Here is a 17,241-nt window from a genome sequence, read left to right as displayed (position 1 = left end):
GAGCCCAGGGATGAGTGCTGAATACTGGCTTGATTCCTGATAGCATGCTCACCCAAATTCTTACAAAACCCACAACCACCATTCCAGGGTTAGCACAACCCACAAAGGGTCGGGTCCAACCCCGAGTATTACTAATTAGGAAAATGCTTTATATCTGGACCTTATTGAGGCATTTTCGCCCATGAGGCTACCTTCCCTCTGATGACTAGTCTAGCTTGTGTAACATTGACAGTAAAGTAAGAAGCACAGGTGTCTACCCTAAATATTTCGTAAGACCATATTTCAAAGTCATCACACATGAAAGAAGCTAGGACAAGTGATATTATGTAGACCAGAACTATGTACAGCTAAGCAGCCCCAGTCAAGATGTGCTGGCTGCCATCATTTCTCCCCTGCACGCTCCGATGTAGGTTGCTCTCATGAGCAGACAGTTGGTCCTTAATGGACCTGAAGACTCTCTCCATGCTGGGCAGCTTACATAGTGCCAGTAGGTACTATGCATGCTTCTGGGGGAGGTGGGGAAGACAGACATCAAAGGGCTGGCCCAACACTGGATGCTACATGCTATATACTGATATACATGACAAGATGTGCCCACAAGTGCAGTAGTGGAATGATAATTATGGGAAGAACCAAGCACTTTCTGATTGAATGTGAGGCCTCTTTCACAGAGGGACTTCATGCCTGCTACTGGAAGCCGGTCAAACATAAATGAAGAAGGAGGTCATAGGACCAGGGGAGGAGAACAACTCTTATTTTGCTACAAATCAATGCTGTCAAATCACTTTTTAAATCCTTGTGTATACATATATAGATACCTGTTGCTCTTGACTTTAGTCAAGACAATTCTTTTGGAGTGTGATAAACATAACACAGCCTCATGACTGGCCAAAGTGTGAGGTGTAAGGAACAGTGAGTGTTAATATACAAGTAATCGACACCAACCTCTCTAACACAGAAATCAGTAAACACCTTGAAAGAGAGAAGGCAGAAACAATGTCATGATAGGAGGAAGATAGGAGGAAGTATGAACTACTAACTTCTGGACATTCTTGTCAAACACATCCCTTCTAACAAGCTGAGCTCACCTGCAAAACATCTCCAAACATCAAAATAGTCAAGAGGCCAGTGTGGATGGAGCAATGTCACATAAAGACCTACCCTTACTGGAAGAGCTATTAGCAGGTGTTCATGGGTGACTAGGAGTGGCACTCCTTAGCAGACAGTACAGGTACATCACTCACACAAGAGCAAAAATCCCTAATTAGACTCAAAGGCTATAAATACCCTAAAGAAGGAAAGTGTGAAGCTATGATGGAGAGGAAGCAAGGCCACTAGAAGCAGGTAGTGGTAAATGAATATCATCAAATTTCACTAAATGAACATACATTTTCATAGAATGAATGAATATTTATGAAAATATAAATGCACACACAATTCTTCAATCATGCCAGGCCAGTTATAATTCCATGGAAAGAAGAAATGAAAGGGGTCTCACACAATTATAGAACTATGCTACGTGACATAGTCTTAGATCGCTGTTATACTACCATCAGTTCACTTGGTGACTACAATCATCCATCCTCGAGGAGCCTATACTCATGAGTACCTTCACATATGGCAGATGTTTCATGTCACTCATCCCTGAGACCAAGGATTTGACAGGAGGCCATCACATAAAACTATGACCAAAGGGACACCGTAGCTGTACCATGGAGGCCTACCATTGGGCTGAAGGTTAGGTGTCAAGTTTATACATAGACCCTTATGAAACACCATAAAAGTCCTTTCACAGGACTGCTCACTGTCATCACATCTGTGGCCCTGTCCATTTTGACATTGCATGCTCTTGTCCAACATCTTCACAATACAAGGCAGCAACACATAAGAAAGGTTATGAGGATGTAAAATAAGAAGAGGACAGATAAAACTCTTTACACAACACTCCAAAAACACATTAACGAGCTCAATTCATTGGCTTCTCCCCAACTCAAGGTCGAAAACACAATACAAGGATCCATCAGGCTCCTAAAGGCATGGCACACATTCTGTATGACGTGCCTGCTCTGCCATCCAAAGATCTGCTCTGACAGGCACAGGAACATGCCAACAAAAGCAAGAACAAAGGTCAGCTGCTATTCTGGAAAGCATCACCTGTCCTATCAGCACATCGACATCAGGCCCCTTCCTCCATCATGACCTTTCAAGGAGGCACTGGATGGGCTATAAAAGGGAACACATGGTTCAGGTTCACAGCAGAAGCAGGAGCAGGAGAAGCAGCTTCTGAAGACAGCAAACCTTCAACAAGGGGCAAGGTAAGGACTACCCAGAAATCCACACAGAAGGGAAAGGATGGCAGAAGGACCATGAAACAGGTCACCTCTGGACAGATAGCGAGGGCTTACTCCCTGGAAATCTAGAATGTTCCTCTGCTGCTGAACTGCAGGACATTAGGCCTACAGTGGGCTGAGGGATAACAAAGGCCTAACAGACTGCTTTAAGAAAATGGGAAACTGAGTGCTGGACTCCCGACACATCCATCAGTTCAGCACACATGAACACTTTAATAGACACACATGCCTTTCTCTTCCTCAGACTGTGCTTAGGCAAATGGCATGCTGATTAGAACGCTGAGAGGTCAGAGAGGAAAGGGAGAAATCTGGTGAAAATGTGAGGAGATTTATTTTCAAAACAGCAGTTTATTCAAGACAAGGAATGTGCCACTGGCATCACTTTACTGAAAACACCTTCGGATGCTGATGGCAACGTAGTGCTGGTGCACGATGCAGACCCAAGCCTGCACCCATCCTCTAAGATTGAGAACTTTTCACACATGGGTCAGTTCAGTTCTGGGAAGACTCAGTCCCTGAAGACTACAGGAGTAGGCTAAGAGGTTAGGGTGAAGCAAGATTTGAAAGATGAGAGGAGGGGAGTAGAGACAACATTTTGAAACAGTATCAACTAATTATCAGAGTGGTACCAGTCACAAGTGAAGGAGGAAATTAGTGGATAGTGTCGCCACGGGAGCCATATATCAGTCAGGTTCTGTAGCGATTCTATGAAGTTGGGGTTGTGGCTGCAGTGTTGGCGAATGGATTTTATTATCAGGGACTCATAAAGGGCCCAATTTCAATTACCCAAAATTCAATGACTTATCTTGGGGTACAGATTTAACTGAAGGGATGAGATGACAATCTTGACAACTTTGCAAAAAGTGGGGGAAAAGACCCACACCCACAATTTTTCAAAACCTGACAAGCAACATGGAAGAAATGCCACTGTCCAACCATCTTGTAGAAACAAGTCATGGACACATACCTCACCACCCCTCTAAAAGTTACAGAATGGCCAGTCAGATCACTCAGCTGGTCAAAGTACCTGGCACTAAGCTTGATGACCTCAGTTTTATCTCTGGAACACAAATGGCATAAGGAAAGGATCAACTCAAACATGTTGTCATGTGCTTAAACACATGACTTGGAACACACATATGCAACAAGAGAAAGTAATGGATACATGGAATTAGATTTAAGACAGGCCAGGCAAGGTGGTACACAGCTTTATTCCCAACACTGGAAGGACAGAGGCAGGAAGATCTCTGTGATTTCAAGGCCAAACAGGTCTTCCAAGCAAGCATCAGGAAAGGCATGTCCACAAGATAAAATCCTGTCTCAAAAGTAAATAGAGGTAAATGTCAGAGAAAAAAGCACTTAGAGCTGAAGGGAAAGCAAGGAGACAGACATGGTGAGGCAGGAAATAATCTCCAGAAGTCACCAGCACAGGTCCAATCTATCGAGAATGAGTTATGCCACCCAAGACAAGGGGAGCCGGGATCAGATGGGTTTTGCTGGTACAATCAGATAGGATTACTTAGGAAAACTCCTATACAAATTACTCACTAAGAAGATACTTGGGGGAAGGGACCTGAGATTGTAGGTAAGGACACAAACCTTGACACATTCACAGAGGGCGACTCGGTCCCTGATAAGAGGCAGAGGACATAGGACACGGTAGAGCAATACTGTAAAATGGACAAGTCATGTGTGCAATCTCGACACTGAAAGCAAAACCATAAACAGGGACATCTATGCTAGGGATGATACCAAGGATGTGTGACGTCACATGACAGGGCAAAGTTATAACATGTACCACATGTACCGAGGAAGAGAGACCTGAGGACACATCTAGGTTTACATTGACATGTTGCAGTCGATTCTGACAGAACAATGAACCATGGGAGAAACACAAAGAGGAAAGAGGTGTTCATCAAGACATTTACTGCTATGTATCAGACCAAATTCAGATGATCAGAGAAGGTGGGGCTGTCAAGAATATCAATAACAGTTCTCACAGGAGCCAGGGAGTCATCTACACAAAGTTCAGGGACAGCTCTAAGATCCCTTGGAATGTGACGTTCGACCCATTTCTCTTCTTCAGGTTTCAGCCACAAAGATGTGGGTTCTCCAGGCCTTGGCCATCATGTTGAGCATCCAAGCAGGAACACTTGACCTGGTGGAACCACCCCCAGTGGTGAACAATCTTCCTGTTGCTCTGCCTGCTCCACTCAATCTCCCGGTAGGACTCCCAAGTTCCCCAGTCCTCAAAGGTCCAGCCAACAATCAAGTCTTACCTCCCAAAAGGCCTGTAGCTCCATCCAGAGGTGGCAAGTGTGCACCTGTAGCCAGATACTACCTCTCCAGTGAGAAAATCCATGAATGTAAGTAAGCCTCATCTCACCTCTCATCTTGAGTCCTGTTCACATTTGCCAAAGGCTGCTCATTTCTGAGCTCAGAGGGAGTTCAGTCAACTTCCTGAACAAGTGGCTTTAAACATGATGACACAGGAACACATGCTTGGTGCCTATAGAGCAAAGGGACCTTGGGGCGCACCTACAAATTCTGGTAAAGCTAGAGGATGAATCCAGCTCATGAAATGCCAATCTAGGAAATGGCAAAGCAGCTTGTAAAATTCACACAGTTTGACCAGGACAAGGCTATGCTAGCCTGAACAAAGGAACTGTAAAACCCCAAATGCTGTACAGTCTAACAATTTGCCTTCCAGTTGAGTCTTCCCATCTAGAGACCATGTCATACTACAGGTTCCGTCTTGCAGGGCCTCAACCTTTCCTCAACTCCCACAGGTCCTTGACCCTCAGCCCAGTGCTTAGCAGCAGAAAACAGAAAATTTAGCAATGTCCTGCAAGCCCTTAAATACATATGTTCTCTCAAAACCCACAGCATTTCCTAACTGAGATAAACATTGTCCTCAGAGATAAAAACTCTAATTCCCATGACTCTCAAAGGCTAAGAGCATAAAGAAGTAATTCTGTTTGAGAAACAGAAAATGGATAGGACTCATGGGACAAATAACAACAGGAACCCCTTGCAATTTCTTAGCAGCTCCCTAGAGCTCCAGGTCTGGCAAAGCCACACATCAGAGAATGGTAGGATAAAGATGGAGACCAGAAGCCAATGAACTAGTAGAGTGGATTACAACTAACATCCCTAAAAAGTGCAATTCACGAGGCACAGAACTCTTGGGATGAGAAGGAGTAGCTAGGTTGGAAAAGATGCTTCAGGGACTCCCTTCAACTGCATTTCTGTTGAGCCAAAATCATCTCTTGGCCCAATCATCTTCAACTATACAGTCAGCAAGGCTGATCACAATCAATATTTCACTGACCTTTTTCTATGACATTACTACTACAGCCAGAAAGATAGGCATGAGAGAAAAGTAGTCTAGAGACTTGACAATTCTCCAAGCCATGGCTGACTCAGCCTCTTCAACACTTACCCTGGATTTCACCTCCCTCTTCCTACTTAAATCAGATCAAGGAAAAAACATAGGCTCCTTGCTGGCCACCAATGTCCAAGTCTTGGGCAAATGGAAAGGCACAGAGGCACGTCCTTCCAATATAACACATTCACGTAGCAAGAATCTACAAGATCAATGGGGTGAAAATGAAGCAAAAAGACCAGAGGAACCTGGGACACAATGGTCTAGATGGAAAGAAATTGTTCTTTTCTCTTCAAGACACTGACACTTCCATAGCCCCTTCGCCTAGTAACAGATAATGACACTCATAAAATTTTCTTTTGTGTACAAGCCATGCACCATATCCAGCAATAAGCCTTCAACAAAGACAGACACTGTGATCAGGGAAGACATGGATATTCTAAAGAACAGACCTGAAATTGGAAACTATGCAGTAGGACAAACAAACAAGTAAAACCATGCTGGCCTGATGCCCTTTGCACGCATAATAGGACCACACCAGAATACTCTGAATACAAGTGCAAGTGCGCCTGGGCCAATGAGTGGAATTATATTTTATACAATTTTTATTAAAAGTAAGTAAGAGGACAAAAGAGAACAAGACAGAAGAAAAAATGACAAACACAAATAAGTCTCCACCCTCATGCCGAACACATGTACCTTTGAAGAAAACACACTCATCATAGGTTAGCATCAGTGTGGACTAAAAGGAGCTGTTGACATCATGGAAGATAGATTTGGTTGACACAAGGCTAACTCTTATCTAGGGCAGGGACAAGACTAGAACTTGGAAGGCAGGATACAGAGTCCCTTTGTGCCCCATATTTCAAGATGCTATCTTCCAGAAAGGAAGGATGCTAGGGCTGAACTGACACCAGATCTTTCTCTCTCTCTTTCTCTTGATCATTTTTAGACCTCATGAACACACTGCCCCCACAGATTGAGGACATGGTGAAGTGTGATGAAGTTAACCTGGAAGGCCTGGTTGGGGCTGTATTAGACACAGTTGGGCACTCTGACCTGCTCTCCATCTTAGATATCACTTCCCTCCTAGGAGGGGTAGGAGGCCTTGGCCTTGGTGGACTCCTAGGCAAAGAAGGTAACGAGGATTCCTCAAAGCCCTCATCAGGCTCCAAGGCCACTGGTGGTCTTGGCCAGCTAATCCCAGAGGGCCTCCCAGGCAACCAACTCCTGGGTGGCTTACTAAACCTTGGTGGAGACAAGGGCCCTGGAAAAGGAATGCTGAATGGGCAAGGGCTCTCTGAACTCACAAAGCCTCTGGATGGCATAGTTGAAGATGTGAGCAACCTAAAAGGTTCTGTCGAGGACAAAGTGAGGGATATGGTCCCAGAAAGCATCAAGGAGCCAATTACAGATCTGCTCAAGATGGATATCAAAGACACTTTGCTCGAGTAAGTGCTTTATTACCCTGGGGTTTTGGACAAACAAGCTGCTTTGGGAGAACCCTCAGACTCAACTCATAGCAAGCCCAGGGACAGCCACCCTTCCATAGAGAAACATAGTTACTTCACCTGGAATTCTCTTGGGAAAATAGGACCAGGATTTTATAAGTTCAGACCTTTACATGATGGAAAGGAAAATTCCGGGGTCATAGGACTAGCCAAAATCACATGGTGGTGAACTCACCGCTCAAAGGTACTTCTCCTAAGGGCCACGCTGTTTCCATGACATACAACCGAATCTCTGTTGTCACTCTGCAGATTAAAGGTCTCACAAGTATCAGTGGACAGCACGGAGATAACCATGGGAGCTGATGAGATCGAAGTTCTCTCCTCAGTTACTGCCAACATAGAAGGAAAAGGGTGAGTGTGTTTCCACAATGCTTGTCTCGGTCAGCCTGGAGGAAGGTACATCTGCCCTATGCTAGAGTCAGACGATAGGGACACATGCTTAGACAGAAGAGGATTGGCTTGACATCCAGCCAGCCTTACACAGTAAAACATTATCTCAAGAAAGCAATATATACATAGTTATATATGTATATAAATCATATACATAGACTGAAGAATCAGTAGCAGCCCAGGCTTGCTCCTGGCAGATGTCTCTTACGCACTTCTACTCAATGCAGAAGGTCCAAGCCGAAGACTTGGGGGTGAACATTTGTCTGGTAGCTTGTGCCACAAATATTGGGTGACCTCCCCAAGGCTTCATAAGACAACTGTTTGTGAAATACTAAATAGCTGCCAAAAAATGACCAGGCCCTTCTTCATGTGGCAAGGAACTGAGAACCAAAGACCATGTGGTCTGGGATGCTCAGTCCTTTCCCCTAGAGAAGGACCATGGCCCAGGGAGTGAGTCAAGTTCTCAAATGCCTATGCCTCTGCTGGATCCCCACATCTCAGGCACCACTCCACTCACCCTCACCTTCCTCTCCACAGCCTGCTTGGAACAGTCGTCACCCTACTACAGTTTCAATCTAGCCTGGACGTAATAATGAAAATTGCTGTTTCCTCCAACAACACCCAATGTGTCAACCTTGATGTCCAAGACACCCACATGCATGTCAAGGAAATGAACATTAACTTGGTAAAGACGTAAGTAAAAACCTTTCTTTTCATTACTAGCTGGATTCGAACGTGTCTCAGAAGGTCTGAGAGGTGAACTGGTCCACCACAGCACACTAGACAATCCGTAAATGCTGACTAGGTAGAAGCTGACTAGCAACATCCCACTTTGTTGAACAACAGTCTTCTCACACCTACATTACATCATTCCTCCTGCCTGTTTTACAAACCCACCCAATACACTTGATACATACAGTACACTGACCAGATTCAAAATGCAAAAGCAACCATGTGGCTTGACAGCTGTGTGGCTCAGTGGCCTAGTTCCCCTCTCCTGGCCCAACCATAGCATGCAGGCTCTGTTGACGTAGGTTCACACTGACAAAGGTAGAAACACTTCTCAACCCCCACAGACCCAGCTTTCAGTTTCTTTACTTCCCTATGCTATGCCCAGGGGAAGATCCATTACATTTTCTTTAGCTAGAGTTTACACAGTTGTGACTTCAGATCCACAACTACACCAAGACAACAAACAGGACTGAGAACAAACATGCTCCACTGTCTGAAGGGTGAAGCCATCCAGGTGGACCTCGGGACTAGGTGTTCTGTGTTTTGCCCAGGTGCCTTTGCATCTTCCTTAAAGACCAAGCCAAGAGCTCAGGTTCTCCACATATTGAGAACACAGGCTTCATCCAGACTGCTTCATCAGTGAGATGTTTTCTCTAACACATGGACAAATCTAGATATACAAGGATCACTTACTTCAACATGTGTTCTTTGACAGAGTCACAGAAACTGTGCCTCTGCCTCTGCCTCTGCCCTTGAATGAGGTCATCCCAGTAGTACTGACAGCAAAAATCAATGAAAATGTAAGTCCAGGGAAGGGAAGGGGTGCTCCTGCAGAGAGCTAAGTAACTGTGGAAACACAGGGAGAGAGAAGCTTGCAGTCTGTAAACGGCCTGATGCTAGAAGAGACATAGGAACAAAGTGGGGCTCTCTGGAGCCCAAGGGCCACCATGGACAAGCAGAAGAACTGGACCATACTGCCTAGCAGCAGAATTACAAATCATGAAATATGGCAACCATGGATAACTTCAGCCAAGGAGAGGCTGGGGAAGTGTCACAGAAGGGGAAGCCAAGGGGGAAAGGGCAGGACGTGGTGTGTCAAGACAGGCTACTGAAGCTCTCTCAGCTAAGCTCCATGTGCTCACTTCACAGCTGGAGAAATCCAACTCCTGTGCCATCGTCCTCAATGACTTCAACGAGTGCAAGAACAGTGAGTTCTTCCGTAGAGTTCCTTTTAGACCAAACAGAGATGGCCTCAGCAACTTGGGGGAATTAATAGGGTGACACACCACACAGATGGATGTCTGGGTTGATACCCTCTAAAACTACAAGGACCTACACAGTCTCCTCAGCACAGAGAGAGAAGACAATGGCCTACTTGACCTTTCTTCTCAATGTACATGGCTTCTGACATATGGAAGAGGATAGGACCCAGTGCCTCTGAGGGAGGGGTCTGCCTGGATCTTCCCAACCCAAACACCTTTCAAAGGCAGCAGTGTATGGAGTCTAAATCAAGGGCATGCCCAGGCCCTCATCTCTCAGTGTCTGAGACCAGGAAACCTCACAGAATCCCTAAAAACACAACAGTCACAGTTGGTGGGACATACTGGGTTGAACCACCTAGAGAGGTGAAGTAGGGAACTGGGCATATTTCTCAAGTCCCAGAGTAGACAAACTGCAGGCCCTAGCTAGCCAGTCTTTCCATTTCCTCAACCAAAACAAAACAACCTAGATCCTTGCTGGTAAATCAACAATTCATAGCATCCCTGAGGATGTGGAAGCCATTTATGGCTGTATCTAGTGACTGGCAGGTAGACAGAAGTAGCTGTCCATACTGATATCTAGAGGAAAATGAGAGCTACAGAGTTTGAGGCAGAGCAGCCATTGGTGGTTGTCTGTGTCTCTCCATTACTTCCCCTCTTTTCCTCTGCAGCTACCGGCTTATTCAGTTACCAAGTTCATACTACCAGGATCTCTCCCAAAGGACTTGCCATCCTCTACTGTGTAAGTATTCACTGGCTTTTCAATGGCAATTGGATGAAGGGTGGAAGCCTACCTCAGCCACAAAAGAGATCAGGTGGTCAGGAAAGGAAACCATGTGCTCTTTTCAGTCTCCCGAGTGCCCAGCTAGGACAAGCTCAGTCTAACCCTCTTTTCCCTTCACCTGCACAGGACAATGGCCTCTGAGGCATTTCAACAGGGAGAAGCATTGCATGACCCAGCTCACATCTCCACTCTCAGTGACCTACACACAAACAAACAAAAACACCCTGCTCCTTCCAAACACCCACAACCCAACCAGGAAGGCAGAAGCAGGCCAAAACAAGTGAGGAAGGGGGAGGCAGAGTTAACTCAGCTTCTCTTCGGGAGCTCCATCAGAAAAGCTCCGCTCACTTGCTGAAGCACAAATAGATGCATAAAATGGGATGAGGCTCATCAAACAACCTGCAACACACACAAAGCACATAGATAAGTTGAGGTTCAGATCCTTTGACACACTACATGTGTGGTAACAGAGCCTGGCCCTGCACATAGTATGACATGTTACAGTCAAGGTGAGAAGTCAGGAGGTCTATACAAGATGTGCATGCATGGGTGATGAAAGACATGGGTCTCTCTTCTCGGTGTTCCTCACTGATGTGCTGACATCACTTCCAGAAAGAAGTTATACTTCAGACATATTACAGGAGAGAACATACAGAACAAAAGAATGAAATTGACGAATGACAGAGAGAAAGACAGAGAAACAGAGAGGCAGAGAGAGAGACAGAAAGACAGAGGGAGGGGGAGGGAGGATACTCAAGGAAATCCAGAATATCTTAGAACTTACTCCTCTGTACGATGAGTTGTGAAATTTGGGAGGGAAGGAAGGCAAGGGAAGGGAGAAGAGAGGAAGGGAAGGGGAGGGAAGAAAATGACTGAAACATGACTAAGCATGGCCCTTAGAACTGTGTCAAGTAGAGGATGTGACATGTGAACACACACATGCCCATGATATCTGTCAGAAGTGGCTATGCCCTTACAGCTGAGGATTTGTGGTCTCTCAAGAAAGCTGGACTGCCCTGACCTATGCTACACTGCCACCAAGACTAAGGCATCTTCTCTCTGCACTTACCCAGGGCCTTCACACCTAGGATAGTCTGGTGAACTCACAAAAATGTTCCTCTGCTTTCCCCTCCTTAGGCTAAAGCCAATATAGGCAACAAAACAGTACCTGTGCCTGGAGGTCGGCTGCCTCCAGATCCCAAAAACGCCAGCATTGCAGTAACCATCTCCTCCTCAACATTGAAGACACTTGTAAAACACGTGGCCAAGCAGAGTTCTGTTCAGGTGAGTGTACTCGATCAGCCACAAGTCTGCACTACCCTAGATATCAGCTGAGACTGTCACTTTGAGAAAAAGACTCATGCAAAGATTGAAAAGACCAATGACAGAGGACACACATTAAACGTAGCGATCAGGATGGGGCCTTGATGTCATCAGTGGAGCATCAGAAACAGGCTCAGGAGTCAGGGGTCAGGGGAGGGGAAGGGCAGTGAACATAAACAGTGCTTGTGTGTCATCTGCTTACCTACATACCATCAACAGGTGTCATAGCATAGAAGCATCTTCACCAGAGGCCACCATGGTCATCAGAGAGCTTTTAAGACAAGGGCAGAGAAACACACTTCATCTTTGAAAGGCTTGATGGAAAGGAACATTTCACAAGGTCGCTGCCCCAACATCCACGCACTGAAGTAAACAGAGACCAGGGGTGGGAAAGCTCCTGGCATTTCTTTTTCTCAGCTGTGCCAGAACCCAAACTGGGCAACCAAGCCTACAAACCAGAATGCAGTATCTTAACAAAGACAGAAGGACACATGCCTGCCTCATGATACAGCACCTCTGTCCTCTTCCCCACACTAACTGAAGTCTTCTTCTTCACAACAGATGAGTGGCCTGGAAGCACAAATCACCCATATAGTATTAGCCTCCCAGGAAAACAATGTGCTCAGAGTCCTGTATAAGGTTGACATAAGGAAGGATGGAGAGAACTTTGCCACTGGGGAAACGGTGAGTGCTGAGAAATGAAGGATACTGGGGTGGAAGAAGGACTTGGATGAGGGGCATGAACTCTTTCCAAAAGCCTGAGGCCCATTACGCCTTGGTGTCCCCACAGCAGAGGGAAAGGCCAGGTCCCCTTGTTTCACACATGCTCTCTTGTGTCATTTCAGAAATTATTCATCTCCCATGGCAGCAAGATTTCAAATTCCAAACTGGTACCAGACATCAAACTCACAAGGTACTACAACAGACCCTGTGGAACACACAGGCAGGAAGGGATCTGGGTCTGGGCAAATAATTCAATCATTACAGGAATAGGGAATTAAGGCGTACATGATCTCATTCCCATGACTATTCTGCCAAGCAGTGCCTAGCCTACAGCTGACCCACTTGAAATCAATTCAGATAAGACTTGAACTCTAAACTTGAAATCTAAACTTGAGTAGAACTGTTCTCATGTACCTAATGGTTCTCTGTTCTTTGTTGCTGACAGGTCTGAGCACAGTGTGGTACCCCCCGAGGCTGTAAGTTGACATGTCCTTGTATACTGACCCATGATAGGTGGGAAATCAGGTCAAAGCCAGACACACAGTGATTCAAGACTGGGGGAAAGAGAGGCCCATGGGGACTAGAGCACACACCTACTGTATAACAGAAACTCAGACTCCTAATGTGTTCTCTGAGGAGCTCTTAAACCATAGCTGCCCATTCCCAACTGACATTTGGGTGGAGGCTACAAGGAGCATACATACGAACACATAAAAGGAGACAGAAGACACTAAAAGTCTGGTGCCACGCGCAAGAGAGAGACCCACAGCAGGTGCCCAGAGATGAGATTAGAAAATGTGTCCCTTTAACACAATGAGAAATGGGAGTCAGGAAGCAGCTGATTCTATGGTGACTCCAAGGCCAGTAATCCCTCCACCTCTCCTTAGCAGGGAAGTGACAGAGCTTTCCAGGCTATGGCTAAGTTAAAAAGAACTGAGTAGGATTGACCCCTGACCTCACTCCGCTACTCATTGACAGGGGACACAGTCGTTTATAAGCAAACAGTAAAACTCGGGATGTTAAAGGGCAGAGTGTAAGGAGCATCCACTACATGCAGAGAGTAGAGTACTCCTACAGTAGCACCCAAACCCAGTACTGCAGTAGTGTGACTTTCCACAGAGGAGGGTGAGCAGTTAGGAAGCATGGGTGTAGGAGCAACACCTCATGCTCTCAAAGGAGGGTCACAAGAGAGAGAATGACCAGCATGTCAGAGACAGACTCAGACCTACATGCAACTCACATCAGAGCAGGCAGCAGTGACCAGCCACTGCCAGTCCTCCTTCCTGTAGCCTACAAATTGCTCCTGATGTCCTAAGGCCACCTGCTATACATGTAGCAGAGTGACACTGATCAGGCCAATATCACTCCTCAAGGAGCCACAAGGGAAACAACACCCAATAGGGACTCCCAAAACTTCCAAAGTCAAGACCCCTAAGATACATGAGATCCATCTCCACATTTGATCTTGACACATGACAGATCTGTCAACTAGAGAACCATAGGAACCAGCAGCCTGAGATAATGCTCCTGGGCCTTTAGGCCAAGCACAGGACTGCAAGACTCTACTGAAAATGTCTTCCCATGTCTTGCAGAAGGCAGAAGTAGAAGACATTATGTCTGAAGTCACAAAGAAGGCCTGGTCCAAATTCAATGGTATGTGAAATTAATAACAGTGACTGTTGTCATAGATGGTGCCCATGAGAGGTGGGAGGAGGACACATAAAGGCCCCAAATCAACAAGTACTAGGCCACCCCATCATCTGCCCGCATACATACATACATACATACATACATACATACATAGCACCTTCTCTTTCAAAAATGACAGCAAGTCATGGTTAATAGGGAAAACACATCAAGTAGCCTCCCAAGAAGCCTTGTCCACTGGTGTCTTTGGACCATGACCATCAGCGTATGCAGCTGCATGGTGGACCTGGGTCACCCACCCCTATAGACATTAGGGTTATGACACTTCAAAGCTATGTCATACCTCATTGGACAACAATGATGACAGTGCCAAATGCCATGTGTATACATCCCTAGTTAGTTCTATTGTAGTGCCAAATAGTGCACTGACCCTCAAATGAGTGTGGCACTCTAGTCAGTCCATCGCTAGTCATCAGTGTTAGGAGTCCACCAGGTTCCCACCTGCTTTGAAGACCTCTCTTCCCATACACCATCCTATAGCCTCGGATGGGCAGTATTCATGCCACCATGTGACAGTGACTCCTCCTAGGGCCACATACAGGTCAGTGATTCCATGTGTGACTGTGGTCAAACCAGCCAATCAGGTTGTCATTTCCCTTAACTCCTGTCACAAGGTGATACTTCCTTTTTCAGAACTGCATAAAAAAATGAATATTCCAGATGGAGTGACTTCAAATACTTTAACCAACTCCAATGTCAAATTGCTGAGATCAGTAAGTAACAGAAATACAGTTCTTTTCTTTCTTTGTTTCTTTTGCTTCGCTTTGCTTTCCTTTGCTTTGCTTTGCTTTGCTTTCCTTTGCTTTCCTTTGCTTCCCTTTGCTTCCCTTTGCTTCCCTTTGCTTGCTTTCCTTTGCTTCCTTTCCTTTGCTTTCCTTTGCTTGTTTTTCTTTGCTTTCTCTGCTTTGCCTCACACACAAGACCTTGCACATACTCTTGAACTACCTATACAAGCAGTGTGAAATGTGACTCAGAAATGGCAGCTTCTCTCATATGACTCAAACCTTAAGCTGTCCTTGACCCCATACTTCCATACAGCTGGGCCCAAATCAATTCCAAGAGTGTCTGACTGAAAGAATGTCAGCAATTGTACACTTCATACTCCCATTCTTTTATACTGAACCTATGAGGGTGTCATTACCACAAGCCAGCCCTGACCAGGGAACAGACCACAGACCAGATGAATGACATCTCAGCTATAGCTACAGTGACAAGTCACACAGCCCACAGTAGGTTATGTGATAGCCATAAACAGTACAGTTACTAAACAACCAGCATAGTGCCAATGCCAGCAGCTGTTTCACTCGGGATCTTGTGAACACAGGAGTCAGTGCCATATGATTGATGTCTCTGTGTGGATCCTGACCTCATCTGCATGGATCCCCTCCTGCCAGAGGATTCACCTTCAAATTCCTTCTCTCATAGTCTAACCACTCCAGGGTGCTCACTGGCAGGTGTCCGCTCCCCTTCCCTTAAGCAGTGCTATGGCGATCTGTTGGGATAGATAAGTTGGCAATTCTCATGCCTGCAGTCAATTTTCAGAGTTAAAGGCAGAAACTACTGTCTTCCTCTCTCCTCAGACTGACATTCAGGCAGCAAGCTGAAGCCAGCACACTGAACCTAAAGTACTGAAGGACAGCAAAACCCCCTGAGGATGTTTCCATGCCTCTTTTACCCCATCCTTATGATTCAGGAGACAACAACAATGGTCTCCTCAGCACACCCAGGATCCCCTCTCTGCCTTGAGTGACAAGGACAAGAACAGCTGGAGGAAACAAGCATTGTTGTAATCAGCTCCTTAATAAACACTCCCTGCATGCAAAAGTGAGAGACGACTGGTTCCTCAACGCTGGGGCATAGTCATGAGCTTGCAAAGAGCATCTTACTTGGGGATGAAGAGTAACATGAGACAACTAAATCCCGTGACCTCGGGTGCTCTGGGCGACAATGATTAAACCTTTCTGCCCCTCACCTCCCTGTCTTACTGTGGATCTGGAGTGCCTCACAGAGGCTCAGGTGGTAAAGCCTTGCTCCCCACCTGGTGCTATTAGGAGGAGGGACCTGTGCTGCCTGAGGTAGTTGTTTAGGTCACTGGGAGCTTGCCCTTCAAGCAGATGGGGAGGCCTGTCTCTTGTGAGCACTTTGTTTCCCATGACCACGCACTGCTAGCCACAGGCCTAGAGAACAAAGGAACAACAGGTCACAGCCTGGGTCCTCTAACACTGAAGTCATATTATATTAACCTCTTCCCCACTGAAGACACTTACCGTGTTTGCTGATGGAAAGATAGCATAGTCCCCAACTCTAAATACTTCATTATGAATCCAGACCAACAGAGCTGGAACCCAAATTCTCCATGTTGAAAATGGAGAAGCCCAGTTTAAACACAAAACATGAGATGGATCAGAGCCTGACACTACAAACCATGCAGAAAAGGCTTTTTATGTCCCAGGTCATTAAGTACAGTCCTAGCCATGTGACCCTGAATGAAAAGCCCAAGACAACAGTGTTTATGTAGGGGAGGATGGCCTTGTCAGGCATAGGAAGGATAGGAAGTCCTTGGTCCCTTGAAGGCTGGATGCCCCAGCATGGGGAATTCCAGGGTGGGGAGATGGGAGTTGGTGGGTGGGTGGGAGCATGTTCTCACAGAAGCTGGAGGATGGGGTATGGGTTGGGGCTACTGGGGGGATGGGGAAAGGGGATTACATCTGAAATGTAAATAAAATATCCAATAAAAAAAAATTTTTTTAAAAAGAAAGAAAAGCCAAGAATCAATGGCTGCAGAGACAACCGTTTACAGCACTCTGACTTGTAGCACACACATCAAATGACACCTGAGCTTCTTGGTACACATGTTCTGAGACTGGAGAAGCAGATACATCCAGATTCCTAGGGATCCTTGGTCAGCAACCAAGCTTACTTTCTGAGTGTCAAGTCTATGAGAAACTGTCACAAAAAAAAAAGATAAGACAATATACAACAACCACTCCCAGTTGCCTTTTGACTTACACACACACACACATACACACAGAGAGAGAGAGAGAGAGAGAGAGAGAGAGAGAGAGAGAGAGAGAGA

The 17,241-nt window shown here is 45.9% G+C and overlaps 1 protein-coding gene across 1 annotated transcript in view; it reads left to right on the top strand.

The window, feature by feature from the left end:
- Positions 1 to 4,452: 4,452 nt before the first annotated feature.
- The window catches only part of LOC114627469 (vomeromodulin-like), a 36,581-nt gene continuing 23,792 nt past the window's right edge, over positions 4,453 to 17,241 (top strand). The window contains exons 1-13 of the mRNA XM_028775298.1: positions 4,453 to 4,717; positions 6,689 to 7,187; positions 7,497 to 7,598; positions 8,175 to 8,330; positions 9,085 to 9,169; positions 9,519 to 9,576; positions 10,300 to 10,370; positions 11,550 to 11,696; positions 12,297 to 12,419; positions 12,581 to 12,648; positions 12,904 to 12,934; positions 14,051 to 14,111; positions 14,799 to 14,878. Of these exons, the coding sequence (XP_028631131.1) occupies positions 4,453 to 4,717; positions 6,689 to 7,187; positions 7,497 to 7,598; positions 8,175 to 8,330; positions 9,085 to 9,169; positions 9,519 to 9,576; positions 10,300 to 10,370; positions 11,550 to 11,696; positions 12,297 to 12,419; positions 12,581 to 12,648; positions 12,904 to 12,934; positions 14,051 to 14,111; positions 14,799 to 14,878 (1,746 nt within the window). The remainder of the gene's footprint in view (positions 4,718 to 6,688; positions 7,188 to 7,496; positions 7,599 to 8,174; positions 8,331 to 9,084; positions 9,170 to 9,518; positions 9,577 to 10,299; positions 10,371 to 11,549; positions 11,697 to 12,296; positions 12,420 to 12,580; positions 12,649 to 12,903; positions 12,935 to 14,050; positions 14,112 to 14,798; positions 14,879 to 17,241) is intronic.

The sequence above is a fragment of the Grammomys surdaster genome, unplaced genomic scaffold, assembly GCF_004785775.1.
Source record: "Grammomys surdaster isolate TR1022 unplaced genomic scaffold, NIH_TR_1.0 254, whole genome shotgun sequence".
Classification (NCBI taxonomy): domain Eukaryota; kingdom Metazoa; phylum Chordata; class Mammalia; order Rodentia; family Muridae; genus Grammomys; species Grammomys surdaster.
This window is presented reverse-complemented; position numbering and strand designations above follow the sequence as displayed.